General features: G+C 53.3%; 2 protein-coding genes across 2 annotated transcripts; both read left to right on the top strand.

Moving 5' to 3' along the window:
- Positions 1 to 1,565: 1,565 nt before the first annotated feature.
- Positions 1,566 to 3,506, top strand: CTRU02_214703 (glucose-6-phosphate isomerase; the record flags this gene model as incomplete). The annotated part of the gene is made up of 5 exons (XM_036727888.1): positions 1,566 to 2,065; positions 2,162 to 2,695; positions 2,755 to 2,861; positions 2,934 to 3,366; positions 3,419 to 3,506. 5 exons carry the CDS (start codon positions 1,566 to 1,568, stop codon positions 3,504 to 3,506), a joined length of 1,662 nt encoding a protein of 553 aa, XP_036580417.1.
- Positions 3,507 to 6,418: 2,912 nt separating this feature from the next.
- On the top strand, positions 6,419 to 6,724 carry CTRU02_214702 (uncharacterized protein; the record flags this gene model as incomplete). Its single annotated transcript, XM_036727887.1, has 1 exon — positions 6,419 to 6,724. The coding sequence occupies one exon, from the start codon at positions 6,419 to 6,421 to the stop codon at positions 6,722 to 6,724; it is 306 nt and encodes a 101-aa protein (XP_036580416.1).
- Between the last annotated feature and the right edge of the window lie 8,328 nt (positions 6,725 to 15,052).

Below are 15,052 nucleotides of genomic sequence, written 5' to 3'. Positions count from 1 at the left end.
GGGAAAAAGAAGACGGAACGAATTGTATTTGAGGCATTTGAAGGTTTGCTTCCCCCCCCTGCGTTCCCGGGAAAGTATTACCCCGACCAAAAAGCTCGCGATAGCGGCGCCGGGGGGATTAGGAGGGGGAGCCACCTGGATGAAAACTCGAGCTGTCCTCGCGATGCTTAGGTGGGGGTTAGCTTCAACATCCATCGGGTCTTGCTCCATCAGTCCATTGCCGTCTTTCGGACATAGCAGATAGACTCTGGGCGCATCACATTGGCACGGCTGTGTGGGCGGCTAAGTATGGTATGGCGATAGGCGATTAGCCAGCCCATTGAGTGATTGTGTGTCCCCAAAGACCCAGAGACAAACAGCCGCCTTTACAAGCGCATCCATGCGAGGCGTGGGCGCCAAGTGGCACCTGTACGGCAATTTGGGACGTGGTTTTTTTTGGGCGGGTGGGTTCATGTTCCCATTGTTTCCGTGATTGGGAAAATCGGCGGTAAGATACAAATATAGCGATGCACGGAGCGGGGCCGCGGAGGGGAGACTGGGAAAGAAGGAGATGTCATTGTCGAAACTGGTGCTAATTTTGCGAGGTGTCAGGTGCGGGACTGCGTTATCGCCATGAAATGGTATTAGGTAAGCCCACCTCCACCACCACCCCCCCGGTGGTTCTCGGTGTTCCTGACCCGGGGCGACGGGAGTCGCGGTCGAGAATGACGGAGAAACTTTGGGCTGGGAGAAAGGGTGTGTGGTGTGTGTGTCTCCCAGTAAATTGTGTTGGTCTCTTCTTTTTTGTTTTTCTAAAGATGCGCCGTCTCCCACCTCATCAATTTCCGTGATTTCTGCTGCTCGACTTTTCTTTCCTCTTCTGGTTATACATCCTGTCAATTGGTTTTGACTGGTCCTCCCCCATCACCAGCACATCATCATCATCATCATCATCGTCACTATCTTATCCCCACTACAGCTCTGCCATTACTGAGCACCCACCCTTTCTCCCCCCCTAAGCTACCACGCTACCTACCTACCTTGTGGACTATTAGGCCCCAGGGGCACCACAGCTAAGCTCCCGCAGCGTCATCCTGCGCCCGTTCCAGGTCAGTACTTTCCCACCTTTCAAGCGTTCCAGTGCCCAGTGCCCAGTGCCCCGCGTTGCAGCTCTGTTTTTTCCTACGCAATTACCCCTCCACGCCAGACATGCCACCACCCACGGGTCCATACTATTGGCTGGTGAGGGGCCTTCTGCATGCCGCACTTCCCACCACCAGCTCCTCCCACCTTCTCTAGCACCACTCCCAGCATTTCATGCCCACGTCTACCCACTGTCATAGTCAGTCCATGACAACACGCCGACCTTTCTTTTTGTCTCTTCTCTCTTCTACACCACCGTCCCCGGGTCAACTGCTCTATCAATTCATTATCAATATCCCTCCTGACCTCATCCTTCACTCTTGCTCCCTCCCCCCCCCCTCACGAGACGTCCTAACTAACGTTCTCGTCTTTCCTCTTCCCCCTCCAAAAGACCCTTGACCAGTTCAGTTCGCCTTCTTGTTGTTGATACCCCTTCCGCCAAAATGCCTCAAGCTTCCAGCCTCCCTGCTTGGGCCGAGCTCCAGGCTCACCGCGACAATGTCGGCAAGAACTTCGTCCTCAAGGAGGCCTTCGCTTCTGACCCGGATCGTTTCGCCAAGTACAGCCGTACCTTCCAGAACAACGCCTCCGGCACCGACATCCTCTTCGACTTCTCCAAGAACTTCCTGACCGATGAGACCCTCGACCTCCTCGTCAAGTTGGCCGAGCAGGCCGGCCTCGAGAAGAAGCGTGACGCCATGTTCGCCGGCGAGAAGATCAACTTCACCGAGAAGCGTGCCGTCTACCACGCCGCTCTCCGCAACGTTGGCGGCTGGGACATGAAGGTCGACGGTGTCGACGTCATGAACAACGAGGGTGGTGTCAACTCCGTTCTCAACCACATGAAGGAGTTCTCCGAGCAGGTCCGCAGCGGCGAGTGGAAGGGTTTCACCGGCAAGAAGCTCACCACCATCATCAACGTCGGTATCGGAGGTTCCGATCTGTAAGTTCCCCCCTGCTATACTTCCGGCGGCTCTCTCTCCCCCGCCCGGCCCCGGTCTGGATCTGCTCCCCGCGCTAACCACACTACACCGTAAAGCGGTCCCGTCATGGTCACCGAGGCCCTCAAGCACTACGGTGCCAGGGACATGACCCTCCACTTTGTCTCCAACATTGACGGCACCCACATGGCCGAGGCCCTTGCCGACTCGGACCCCGAGACCACCCTCTTCCTCATCGCCTCCAAGACCTTCACCACCGCCGAGACCACCACCAACGCCAACACCGCCAAGACCTGGTTCCTCGAGAAGACGGACAACAAGGGCGAGATTGCCAAGCACTTCGTTGCCCTCTCCACCAACGAGGAGGAGGTCACCAAGTTCGGCATTGACGCCAAGAACATGTTCGGCTTCGAGAGCTGGGTCGGCGGCCGCTACTCTGTCTGGAGCGCCATCGGCCTTAGCGTCGCCATCTACGTCGGTTACGACAACTTCCACAAGTTCCTCGCCGGTGCCCACGCCATGGACAAGCACTTCCGCGAGACTCCCCTGAAGGACAACATTCCCGTCCTGGGAGGTCTTCTCAGCGTGTGGTACTCTGACTTCTTCCAGGCCCAGACTCACCTGGTTGCTCCGTAAGTGCCTACCGACATGGACGGGTAAACAGAAATCAATGCTAATTCGACAAAAACAGCTTCGACCAGTACCTGCACCGCTTCCCCGCCTACCTGCAGCAGCTCTCCATGGAGTCCAACGGCAAGACCATCACCTCTGACGGCACCCCCGCCAAGTACACCACTGGTAAGCAGGCCCGTTGATCCGCACGCGCTTTGAAGCCTTTCAGAGCAGAGCTGACAATTCGGTTGATCGCAGGCCCTATCCTCTTCGGCGAGCCCTGCACAAACGCCCAGCACTCTTTCTTCCAGCTCGTTCACCAGGGAACTAAGCTGATCCCCGCCGACTTCATCCTGGCCGCCAAGAGCCACAACCCCATCGGCGACAACGTCCACCAGAAGATGCTCGCCTCCAACTACTTCGCTCAGGCCGAGGCCCTGATGGTTGGCAAGACCGCCGAGCAGGTCCGCGCTGAGGGTGCCCCCGAGGAGCTCGTTCCCCACAAGATCTTCCTGGGCAACCGCCCTACCACCAGCATTCTCGTCGGTGGCCACATCGGCCCCGCCGAGCTGGGTGCCCTTATCGTCTACTACGAGCACCTCACCTTCACCGAGGCCGCCGTCTGGGACATCAACGCCTTCGACCAGTGGGGTGTCGAGCTGGGCAAGGTCCTGGCCAAGAAGATTCTCAAGTACGTACCATTGCGTCCTGGTATTTTGGAATCCATGCTAACCACCTCGCAGGGAGCTCGACGAGCCCGGCAACGGCGACGGCCACGATGCTTCCACCGGTGGCCTGATTGGCGCCTTCAAGAAGTACTCTAACCTGTAATGACTAATGTCCGCGGTGTTGTTTTGGTAGTTCAAAAATTGGAAAGGGTGTAGAGCCAAATTCATATTTCAATAAAGCCAAATGAAGACATGTCGGCCTGGATCCGTGAATGTTGTGATGTCTGTCTCGATTAGGACGCGGCACGTGGATCATGCCATATCCGTGTGCTCCGAAATGAAATGGACGTGAGATCATACGATGGTAGGTGCCGGGTTCAAGCCACCGTATCTTGAGTTGTAGGCCTCGGCGGAGTTGATTAGCTGACAGCCTGTCCATCAAACTAACACCCGAATCTGTCGTGAGTTGATGTATACTCGTAGCAGTCCAAGTAGTCACCTGCCTTGGAAAGCCACCGTGAATTGAGACTTGATCCCTGGGTGGAAAGTGAATGGAAAGCGGTTCGTCTTCAGCGGTCCTTTGGTGCCTGGTACGTAAATGGCCGATGCCGAAGTTCGGCATGTGAAGTGGGGATTTGAAGATCCTAAAAATGTGAGCGATGTAACTAGAAAGTCGAGGTTTATCTGTAGATTCTGGCTTGTATGTAGAAGAACCAAGGGGTGGTGGCCCATGTTTGGTGTGGTTTGTCATCCCCCGTTATAGATCCGATTTGGAAATGCCTGTGATCTGTTTCGTAATGGATCAGCAAGTTTGAGTATTCGTTGGGGATTGTGTTGGTGCGAGGTGAATAGAGTATATGCCAGCGGCGGGGGCTCGCTCTAGTACCTAGCATGGTGAATCGTTGATACGTGGCCAAGGAGGTCTTGCGAGTTCTACTGGGAAGCCAATGCGCACTTTGTCATGTATTTACGTGTTCTCCTACAAGCCATCATTATACCAGGAGGCTAGAGTAGCTTGAGTTAGTTATTGTTGTCAAAACACTTCATTCCTTTGTCTGGGGATTGGTTTGGTGTTAGCAGTCGTCAAGTCGAAACCATGGGTTGAGGAGGTTGGTCCCCGCGTCTTATTCGTGAGTCCCCCTTTCTTTTGTGAAGACGAAGAGGTTGGAGTCGGATGATTAGTCGGGATAAAGCTTAGACAGGCGAGTGAGATCCAAGGGGGTGGTAATTACACGAACATGAGTGTATTAATCAAAATCACACGATGCCGATAATCAGACCAAGGAACTCCCAGAAAGAAGCTCCCCTTGGCTCCTCTACTTGCAAGTGTTGTGTCAGACATTGTGATCGCGTTCTACAGTCAACGACAGTTTCTACAACCCAAGTTCCCAAGAAAGGTACCTGCCGTGACGTCCTCTGTCAACTGGCGACTGCTGAAGATACAATACGTAGTTTGTATTTAGTCTCATCCGCAGTAAGTTCTTCTTGAGCATTACGGCCTCAAGGTCTATATGGAGGTGACGAAACTTGCGGACGGCGTCAATGACAAAGGCGAATCATAAGTACACGCACCAGAAACGGCCCAGCTTTCTGATCGAACATGCTCATGAGGCAGCTTGCTATATCCTCGACAACGATGTCATGGGGGTACAACGCGGGCATCGCCATTTGGCAAAGGGCTAGAATCACCATCGTCGCTACATCGAACATCAGGATAAGTACGCTGGGGTGTCGGCTCCGTTGACTGCCCGGGACAGATATTCGATACACCTCACATTGAACTTCCAACGTAGGCGAGCCGTTTACATCCGAATCACGTCTGTTCAAAGATCACTGTGACGAACAACGACATACAATACGTCTACGTCGAGAAGACGTGCTGTGGTCGTTCCCACTGTGCTGCCCTGATGATGCAGTCCGAACCTAATGCCAGTCTTGCGATCGCACCAATCTCGAGGGAATAAGATTGTATTCCCAACATGGAGACTTCAGATTTGCTGTGACGGGCGGTTATCTTTGAAAGGCCTCGCCTAACCGTATTGCAATTCGTAACCTTTGGTAGACGAACTGGGGCGAGACCGGGAATACCGCCTCGAGAAATGAAGGACGACAGAGGGGTGTTTATGGTTCTGGAACCCCCACTTGGATACTGCGCGGTCGTAGAACTGCAGTAATTTCATTCCGACCTGCTCAACTGTCTTCAGTACCCAGTCAACTAGTCAAGCAGGCCCTCTGGCAGGAAATTATTGCAAGCTCAGAACCACCAGCAATGAAAAACATCTAGGCCAACCAAGACCTCGACATACTCACCAGCGACCTCTAATAATCAACTTGACACCCCGGCCCGAACCAAAACAGACGAAGAACTCCAGGGCAAAAATCGCGGGGACGCCGGACTCTCGGAACGAAACCCAGCGCCCTGGTAGGCGACCCAGATATTGACATCAACTTGAATCACCGCACCGGCAACGGTCCGCTAACCCCCCCTCGAAACCGATCACAAAATCCAGGTCTTCAAAAAATGGCGAAAAACATCACAAATCCATATTCACACGCTATCCCAAGAACGTGTCACGAGCAAAGACCATCCTCGTGCGATTCTCCCGGATCGATCGCCAGGGGCCATCGTCAGGGGCACAGCCAGGAGCACAGCCATCTCCAAATGACACGGCGGTGATGTTATGAGAACCCACGTTCTTTTCCCCACGAGCATGACCTCGAACCTTTGCGTAAACTCTAGAACGCTCATCGACCAAAGATCGATGTTTCTCCCTCTCATGGGTCCCCGTTCATGGGTCCTCTTTCGTGGAGAACGGGTCAGCCGGGTCCCCGCCGTGACATTTTTTTTTACACAGACGGCATGGAGCCTTTAGAAATATGTTGAACCTCCACAAAAAGGCGTGATCCTACGAGCACTGGGGTTTTCCTATCTGTGGTTTAGTCAGATGGTTTCGAGAAGGCCCATTTTTTGATGCGGAGGTGGATGTGACTAAAAGCATCCAAGAGGATAGCCCTCCACGTTTCAGTACTCCTTGATCAGTACTCCATGAAGCCGCATATCTTCACACGATTCAAATGGATCATCACATCTTATTCCCCACGGCGAATTCAACTCTCCCGCGCACGTTCTTCGTGGATACGTTTGTGATCCCCAATACTGTTGCTCCGCTGGTTGGTCTGGGGGAGCAGCGCCGTTGCCGGCCGCCGGTGGAGAATGTCTTCCGCTACAACCTCAACGTGCCTCGTATCTCTGATCCGGTCGAACACGGCGCGTACGAACATGCAGCTCGGCGCACATCGGAACGGCTCAGCAAAACGACTCGCGCAACAGTCAAAAAGCCCGCATATGCTAACACAGTGCTTAGCACAACGGGTCTCTGATCAGTTTTAGCCAGCCAAAGGTGATCGACATTGGGGGGGAAAATAACAAGTGCCCGCTCGCAAAACACCGCCGCCCGTACCGCAAAATACGAAACAGTCAATTATCACAATATGCGAGCCAAAGAAGACAGCTCAGCATGTTCAGAATGCATCTGCAGCTGACATACACGTGCAAGGGCACGCCCCGGACTGCCACTCTCCGTGATCATGCCCACACAACTTTGGCCTGCGGTAGCCGTTTGCCGCCAGTGATCGCCAAGGGGGATCTTACTGTGCCGTGTACCCGACGCCGACGGCCGACATTTGAGCCGGTCTCGTCCCCCTCCGTTATGCGGCATTACGAATGCCAAGTCACCGCCGAGGGTTCGGGCTTTGAAGGAGGAGGAAGAGGAGGCACACACACGGCTCAGCGAAATTCTGTGCATCTCCGGGAGATTTCGTAGAGGATTTCACATCTCGACGCGGAAGAAAGCGCTTCTCTGGCTCATGTTTTCTCGTCGTCAGGCTGTGCTGTGAACATCACTCGGCGCTCACGGGCTTTGTCGATCCTCAACCTCGGCCCGACGCGGTGCTGTTTCGCATTCACGGGATCTCAGCCATACGGAAATCCTCGTGTCACTGTTGATTGTCGACTGGCTCGCTCGTGCTGTAATTAGGTGGCAGCTGCTGAGATCAAGTGAGGATGGCCACCCTTCTCCAACTGTGTGAGTCGGATGGAATCGGCCCCACTTTGAAGGACGCAGAATGGCACGCACAGGGCAAACCATTGCGACTCTTTTGGTCCTTGTGCATTCTCACCCCATGGAGAGCCTACATATTCCTCCGTAAGGGGCCAAACAACCTGCAACGACCGACATATTTCTGGTCCCTGTCCATAGGTACACAAGGTAGTAATGAGGAATCATCGAGACAGTCTTGGGTACTTGGACGGTAAGCCATAAGCATGACCTCTGTTGGTGACAGTGACAAGTGTGAGGCCGCCAACAATTCGCGATAGAGAGAGGTTAGTGCTTTGCAGATCGAAATCCCTTTGCCGGATAGCGTTCCGCTACCTGAAGAGAGATATTTATGATATCGGGCCGTTCTAGTTGAATTTAATGCCACTTGGTTCAAATAACCTGTTCTTGTAGGTAGCATCGCGTCAAGGCCACTGCGGCTTTCAGACTTGGGACTTTTTTGTCTCTTGGCAAAGCAATGCAAAACAAAAAGCCCGAAATTTTTTCACCTTATGGCATGTCCGCCATAGAGCTGGGAAAACTCGGAGAAAGCATTATGCCAACAGGATGGAGAGAAGGCCTCAGATTGAATATCACGCACCCAAGCAACCGGTTCCCTTCGAACAACAAATAGTTCCGTCGTTGCACAATATGTTATTGGCCCATGACGGGGACATGACACGAAAAGCTTTGTGTGGTGATAGGCATGTGCCGGCCAATGGAGGCAGCCACCATGACCGCGGTAAACGCGTATTCCACACAAGGGCCAGCTCACGGGTCATGACAAGTGCCGCATCTTTTAGTCGGACTCTGCGGTGAAATCCACAACACACAAGGACCTTCTGTTGATCTATCACCGTCTTTGGGATCATCTGGGGTTACCCACTGGTGGGTTATTAGCAACCAAGCAATGCTTTGACCACAGTCTATCTTGTGGATGAACAGCATGACTTGGTGAAGGGTAGATCCAACAATGGATGGCTGATTCAAGAGAGGCAGTATCTCCTGAATATCTCTCTAGGGCTCGAAAGATCTACCAGCTATCAGGAGCCATCAGACGACTGAAAAGCCGTAAGAAGTGTTATACGCAAACAAGCCAGTAAACAACTACAACCAGGTCAGGTTCTCGATAGTCGTTGCAGGGAGATGTCGTCAGTCTTCTGAACCGGTCCGATGCGCCGTTCGAAACCCAAGATTCACACAATGGCTAAGCGCTTTGCTTGTTGCTAATGACGTGCTCCTCGTACGAATATTGATTTGACTAAATCGTTAAGGTCCATCTGCCTTAGCCGAGCGATATCGAGGCAAGACGGATCCATTTGGTTTCTAACAAACTTCAACTTGTGAACCATGCTTGGGAAAACCAAGTCGCATTTGCGGAGCCACGACCAGGGTCTTCTCCTAGAATCACACCCAAGGAGTGGGATGCCGCAAGTACTGTGACACTGGTGGAGGCTGAGGTCAACGAAGAGGACCCTTAGTGCCTGGGACCACCTGGTACTCGCAGAAGGAATTTAGATCAACCAGTTAGATTGCATGGTTTCTTCCTCTGCGGGAAGGGTTCGTGGGGCATGACAGGGTCCGGTGGGTGTAGGTGCATAACAAGAGCCAGCGATGACGCATGCCAAGCCATAACCGGAGGACAAAGGCTGAAGCCTGTGCTGTATGAGTACGTCGGGGTCCTCGTCCTAGATCTGTAGCCATTCAGAGTGCGTGAGAACTGCGAGTGTCGTTTTCTCGTGGAGACTCACTTCTTGGGAACCCCGTTGCGGAGCCAGGAACAGCCGTCGATTGGCTGTCCATGGACGAAGCTCTTTTGTATGAGATTGTGAGATTGCCAGGATGTGTCCTTTTCGCCGCTCGATGAGCCACTGGCGTCGAAATGCTTTAGTTCGTGTACTAGTGTAATTCAGGGTTGAGGCGCCCGAAGCGCCCGAAGGGGCAATGTTGACTACTATGCCACTATCTGATTACCTTGGGAGACGTAGGCGGTCGAACCAGTTGTTAGTCAAAATTGGACGCCCTTGTCTCGTTGGAAAAGTACAGACTCGTGCCTTATTCCACCGCTAAGGTAGGACACAATGACGGGATCGAGCATCTCGTTGGTGTGTGCCGTGAGGGCCCACGGGTGTCACGCTTAACGGCCGGCAGGCGTAACTAGAAAGCGTATCAGCTCCCTCGTGTGTAGTTAGGGTATAGCGGCACTGTTGTCTGCATTTATGTCGACGTCATTTCGTCCGTTGGTATAGTTGCGCAAGGTGCATATTGCTGCACTCTCAGGTCTTGACTCGAGTAACCATGCAGCACAGGATGTAATGCAGAATGCAGCCCAAAGCGCAGAATGCTTTTTCAAGCGGTCAAGCATGCCATGGTGTCCGCGGCCGATTAGACTATCTCGTACGAGTTGAGGCAATGACCCCGACTAGTGATCGGCGCGGGGCCTGCCTGTCGTGGGCATGACGGCGCTGATCGGCAGCGATGTCATCGACGGCCAGCGGACGGGAGAGGCCAGGGGCCGGCGCAATCTGTGACAGAAGTCTGAACTCTATGACCAGTCGTCTCGGTGATGTTGGCTATGTGGTGGTTGGGGTCTCGTTGATTGGCGGACCACACCCCGAAGTAGGCCTGAACTCTTTGTTGGATGACGATGATGTGCTTCTATGCCTCAAAATGTTTGTTTATTCAAACTTGCATTTGTCGTCCCAATGGTGATGGTTTAATGACGGGGCCCGGGGGGTGGAAACGACATTGGCGGGGTGGCAGCCGTTGTGCATGGGCACTGTTGTGGATGACCTACCACAGCTCAAGCAGCCGTAGCGGCCGAAGCATGATAGGGGTAGAGAAGACGAAGCAGTGGGAGCGACAGCATTTCATCTGGGGTAGATCCGGAGCATAACGAAGGAAGCAGAAGTGAAGCCCAAGGTCTAAATGCCAGTATTAGTCAGGATGGAAGGGCAAACTGGTGTAGGTAGGTAGTCGTTTTGGTTGTAATGAAGTGGCTTGGAAAAGCCAATCGTAGGCATCGCAAACGCTCAGACAGGCCAGAGGCTCCTTGCAAGAAATGAGGGCCGCAGCCACCAGCAGGGCTAGAAACAGCCTTCCATGTGCCAGGGAAAAAGCCTCGCCGATGCTTGAGAATGTGGTGAAACCCGTTCAGCCAGCTCCAGACTGCCGGGGCAGGGTGTGTGTCACCACGACATTGGTGAGGTGTCAAGTCCCTGTGGCTGCTCCCGTCCGAGGGAAAACTGTGTTTGATAATGACGGCCAAGTACCTTCAAGTCGCGAGTACATGCTAAGTTTATTGGTGATGGATATCATGTCTTACGCAGCAGCATGACTTGTACAGTTGACAGCATAATGCAGAAAGGGTGCGAGGTTTGAGATTGTCGCTGCACCAAGTATTGCGACAGATCAAATCCCAGCGATGCCATCACCTACGTCAGTGCGGGAGGGTTAAAAAAGAAAAAAAAAACATTTTAAATCATGGGAGAGTCTGAGGTAAGACAGTGCCATGCAGGTGCAGCAAGATAGACAAGACAAAGTGAATTATTGGATGGCCTCTCTCTCTGTGGTGAAGGCTGACAAGGTGGAAATAGCGGTGGGTGTATCGAAAGCCCGGTAGGAAACGGGAAAATTCCCTCCTTAGTTCTCGGGCACCTCAGGGTTCAGTGTCGGCGGACGCGGCCACAGGCGGGGGAACCTCGGGCCAACACTGCGTATGGAAGGAAACCGCAAACGGAAGCTTCGGCTGCGCCGTAGTATCCTCCTGAGAAGGAGAAGACGGAAAAGAAGCCTCCACAAAGGAAGGTACCCGCCGTTCTGAAAAGGTAAAGAACTTACAACTCGCGAAGGAACCCGTAGTGGGAGGAACTTAAGGAAGGAAGTACGGAATGAACTACGGAAGGAGCCATTGAATAGACCTTTGAGAAGGAAGGGACTCCCCATCTTCGTTAACGTTGTCGCCGCTTCCCGAATGTCGATTATTCGTCGATGAATACCGTACCTCCACTTGATTGAAGCCACGGCAGGTACAAACTCTAGTCTTCAGTACGTACCACTTGCCCACAAATGCTCCGTTAGACCCAATATCGTCCGTCTCTTTACATACTATGTACCTGATTTGCTCAGTGCCCCTCTAAGCCCCGTTGTAATCGACTATGTTTACATATCAACATGTTGCAAAGGATACGTATTGGAGCAGAGGGGGAAGGACGGGCGCTGGAGCCGATGACCTTGTTGACCCCCACTACGAAACATGGAAACCCTCTGTTGGAAGTACTTCCTGCCTTTCGCAACGTGGAGAAGTACATGTTCCAGCATTTTCGAGGTGTGTCTCTCCTCTTAAAAGCCACAACCGGCTGGGCGTCAAAGGAAGAGGGGGTAGAGAGACAGACCATCGTGAACTGGAATTGGCATCACTAAGACCCGCTTATTCATTGTTGTCAGACGCAATCAGCTTCTTTTGTTGGTAACACAACAGAAAACCACATACATCACATAGGCGGCGAAGTGGCAACCCGATTCTCCCAACCCGTACGGGGCGAAAAATGAAAACAAGGGCCGAGGAAAAGAAGAAAAAAAAACAACCCAACAGGAAGAACAAATCCTGCGCCGAAGCGATATGCAGCCCAGCCAGTCGTGGTCGAATCATTGTAACCAGATCGAGACTTGTTTTCAAAGGGGGACCAGAGGGGGGCAGGATCTCATTGTCTCATTGTCCTAACCATTGCAGACATTGGTACTTGTTCTTGCAGCCAAGTGCACCCTTCCTGCAGGTGTTCATCGGCGAACAGGGCCCCAAGCAGCAAAGAGGCAGCGATCTTCCAACAACGACGTCCTCCACTCTGTCGTCCCGCTCTTGGGGGACTTCCCAACCTGTATCTTCTACGCCTGCATCGTCGGCGCAGGCAACGAGGCTTACCGTCCAATCATAATCACCTGGAGAGGGGGCGTCGAGAGGCAGCCCAGCCAACCCTCAGCCATTATCCAAGTGCCCAGCAATTCGGCGCAGTGCCCCATATCTTGCAGTCAGAGTGACATTCCCTATTGTCGTCTTATCAATAAGCAGCTATCGGCCCAATGAGCCACATCCCACACCCAAAACACATCCGCAGTTCACATCAGTGTCCAGGGATGTCGGCGCAGAGATGGGTCTCTTGTACCGTCCAGTTACCATCCCTCCGAACATCCGCTGCACCAAGCCAGTCTCGTCACCGTCGGCGTCAACAAAGCGAGGAATTGCGGAGACTGGTCGCCAGGGCGCGGTGATATCAATTACCCAGGTGGCGCCATATCGTCCTGTCCACGAATCACAGCGAAGCGTTTGCGGCACGGATCCCTGACATGGGCTCTGACAAGCCGATGAGCCTGGCAAACAGCCGCCGCCGTAATTCTCTCAAGACTCAAACAGCCTTGCTCACGGTAATCCGTCCCGTTTCACAGCACACATCTTAAGTTGCAACCACTATCGGCGGACAAGGGCGCGCGAGAAGCAGGGTCAAAAAAGCCCAAAAGGGCCCTGGGGCGGGGCAAGGCTCAACCAAGGCGACGCCGACCAGAAGAGGGGCATTCCCATTAATCCACCGAGGAGGGGCCATTCATCGTTCGCCATGCCATGATTCCATGATCCATGAGATGCTATTGTTAATGTTGATTTGACCACTGATCCATATCCAGAACCCAACCCAGCCAACCCGGCCACGTTTCCGATCGATGAATTGACGCCTTCATCTAACTTTGTGACGAGTCTGCGCTTGATTGACGGACGTGGCATCGCATGGTTTCTGTCTTAATTCTGCCTGGCTGAGTTGCAAGCCGGCCCCTTTTCAACAATTACCGCAAAGTATGAAGTACACGATACGGCCTCCAGGTAGTTACACTTGCTACCTTGACTTTCAGTTCCCATGTGCCTCTCGGTGCTCTCGGCGGGCGGCGCAGGCCAGGGAAATTCAGGAACAGGCCACAGAGGCACCAGTCCCCGGCTCACTATAGTGCGACGTATCACTAATTGGCCGCTGATCCCTCCGATTACGATTGATTTGCGATCCGATGCCACGATAGTGAAGCAATAAAAATCCCTCTGCCATGGCCATTCGCCAGCCACGAAAAATCTCCTTTCCGGGCCAACATTGATATTACTCGGCACACCAGCCAGCCGCTTTGGAACAAGTCCACGAAAGAGAGCCGTACGGCTTTCCAGGCGCATGGGCTCTGTGCGCAATGTATTGATTATTCCCATAGCCTCGGCCACCACACGTTCCATATTGCCTTCTGTTCAGGGTCCTCGTGGCTCAAAGACCGGACGGAACCGGCATCGCTTCATCCATTCATTTATCCACCCGTCCATCCACCGCCCGCGAGCCACATGCGCTGGGTTAGGCATACAATAGAGTGGCTTGGTGCGGTCTGAACGGGCGTACGGCATACCCTTCCAGTCAATGACAATACTATTTCCTGGACCGGGCAGGTTGGCAAAACGCAGGCTACAATAGCCAGCAGCGACGAGCAGCAAGCATTAACATGCTGCATGGTCTATTTTGAAAGTGATAATGCGTATATGCTACTATAGTAAGCACTGGGGGGCACTGGGGGCATCCTCACCTTCCTTAGCTGTATGAGAATGTGCCACACACGAAAACACACACTCTCACACATACGGGCACAAGCAGACGCTAGAGCTCTCACCACATCTCATGCTCGTGATTGACTGCGGGTGACCACTTGAAGGTGTTCTTTGCCAGTCTGCATTGCTCTTGTCGTCACCCTCTCTCCAACCCGGTGGAGCCATTACTTTCTGACGGGCATGAGAACGGAATAGATCCCACCATCCAAAGTAATGGTAAAGACAGGAAGGGGAGCAGAGAGGGACTGTATCATGAAGCGGTGATCCTCACATGCCATGGACACACAGTCAGATGTGACGCCGCTGTCGCTTGCTGGCCCCCAATGTCAAATGCAAAAGCAACCACCAGCGATGGGCTCTAGCAAGAACACAAAGAAGTCCAAGTACCCATGACGAGCGACGACGTCTTTCCCATCTCTTGGTTTTTCCTTGTGCCTCGTCCACATCCCCCATCCATCCACCTCCCCATCATATCCCGAACCCAACGGAGGGAGTGTACCCATTGTGTGAGTGCTTTTCTGACAACACCCCCCCCTCCCCTCAGTGGAGCAAGCTGGCTGTATCTCAGGGTGTACCAGGTACAGAGTGTACAGCGTATCTGCATGGTGGGCTCTTTGACGAAAATGGTGCACCCTCGTTGGCCCTACAGCGTAGTAAGGGCCGCAGTCAAGAGCTAATTTGACGCCGCTCCGTTTCAATGGAGCGGAGACTCGAGAACAGGGTGACAGGATGGACGAGAAAGGGTACCCGTCTATTCGCGCACAAGGCAGGAAATAATGGGGATGATGGCATGGCTGAGGGGCTACGGCGTTATGTCATTACTCTGGGGCAGTCCTTGATACACACGGAGGCGTCTGCCTCAGGGTGATTGGGTACGTATCCCTTACGTAGATAGTGGGTACGTACCGACAACTTTGTAGTGTACGACGCATCGCATGGGTCCCCCTCCGGAGTCTCCACTCCCTCATGCTTTCCATTTTGGGCCGGTGC

The sequence above is a fragment of the Colletotrichum truncatum genome (assembly GCF_014235925.2).
Source record: "Colletotrichum truncatum strain CMES1059 chromosome Unknown Contig_0011, whole genome shotgun sequence".
In the NCBI taxonomy this organism is placed as follows: domain Eukaryota; kingdom Fungi; phylum Ascomycota; class Sordariomycetes; order Glomerellales; family Glomerellaceae; genus Colletotrichum; species Colletotrichum truncatum.
Note: the sequence above shows the minus strand (reverse complement) of the source record. Positions and strands in the feature narration are given on the sequence as shown.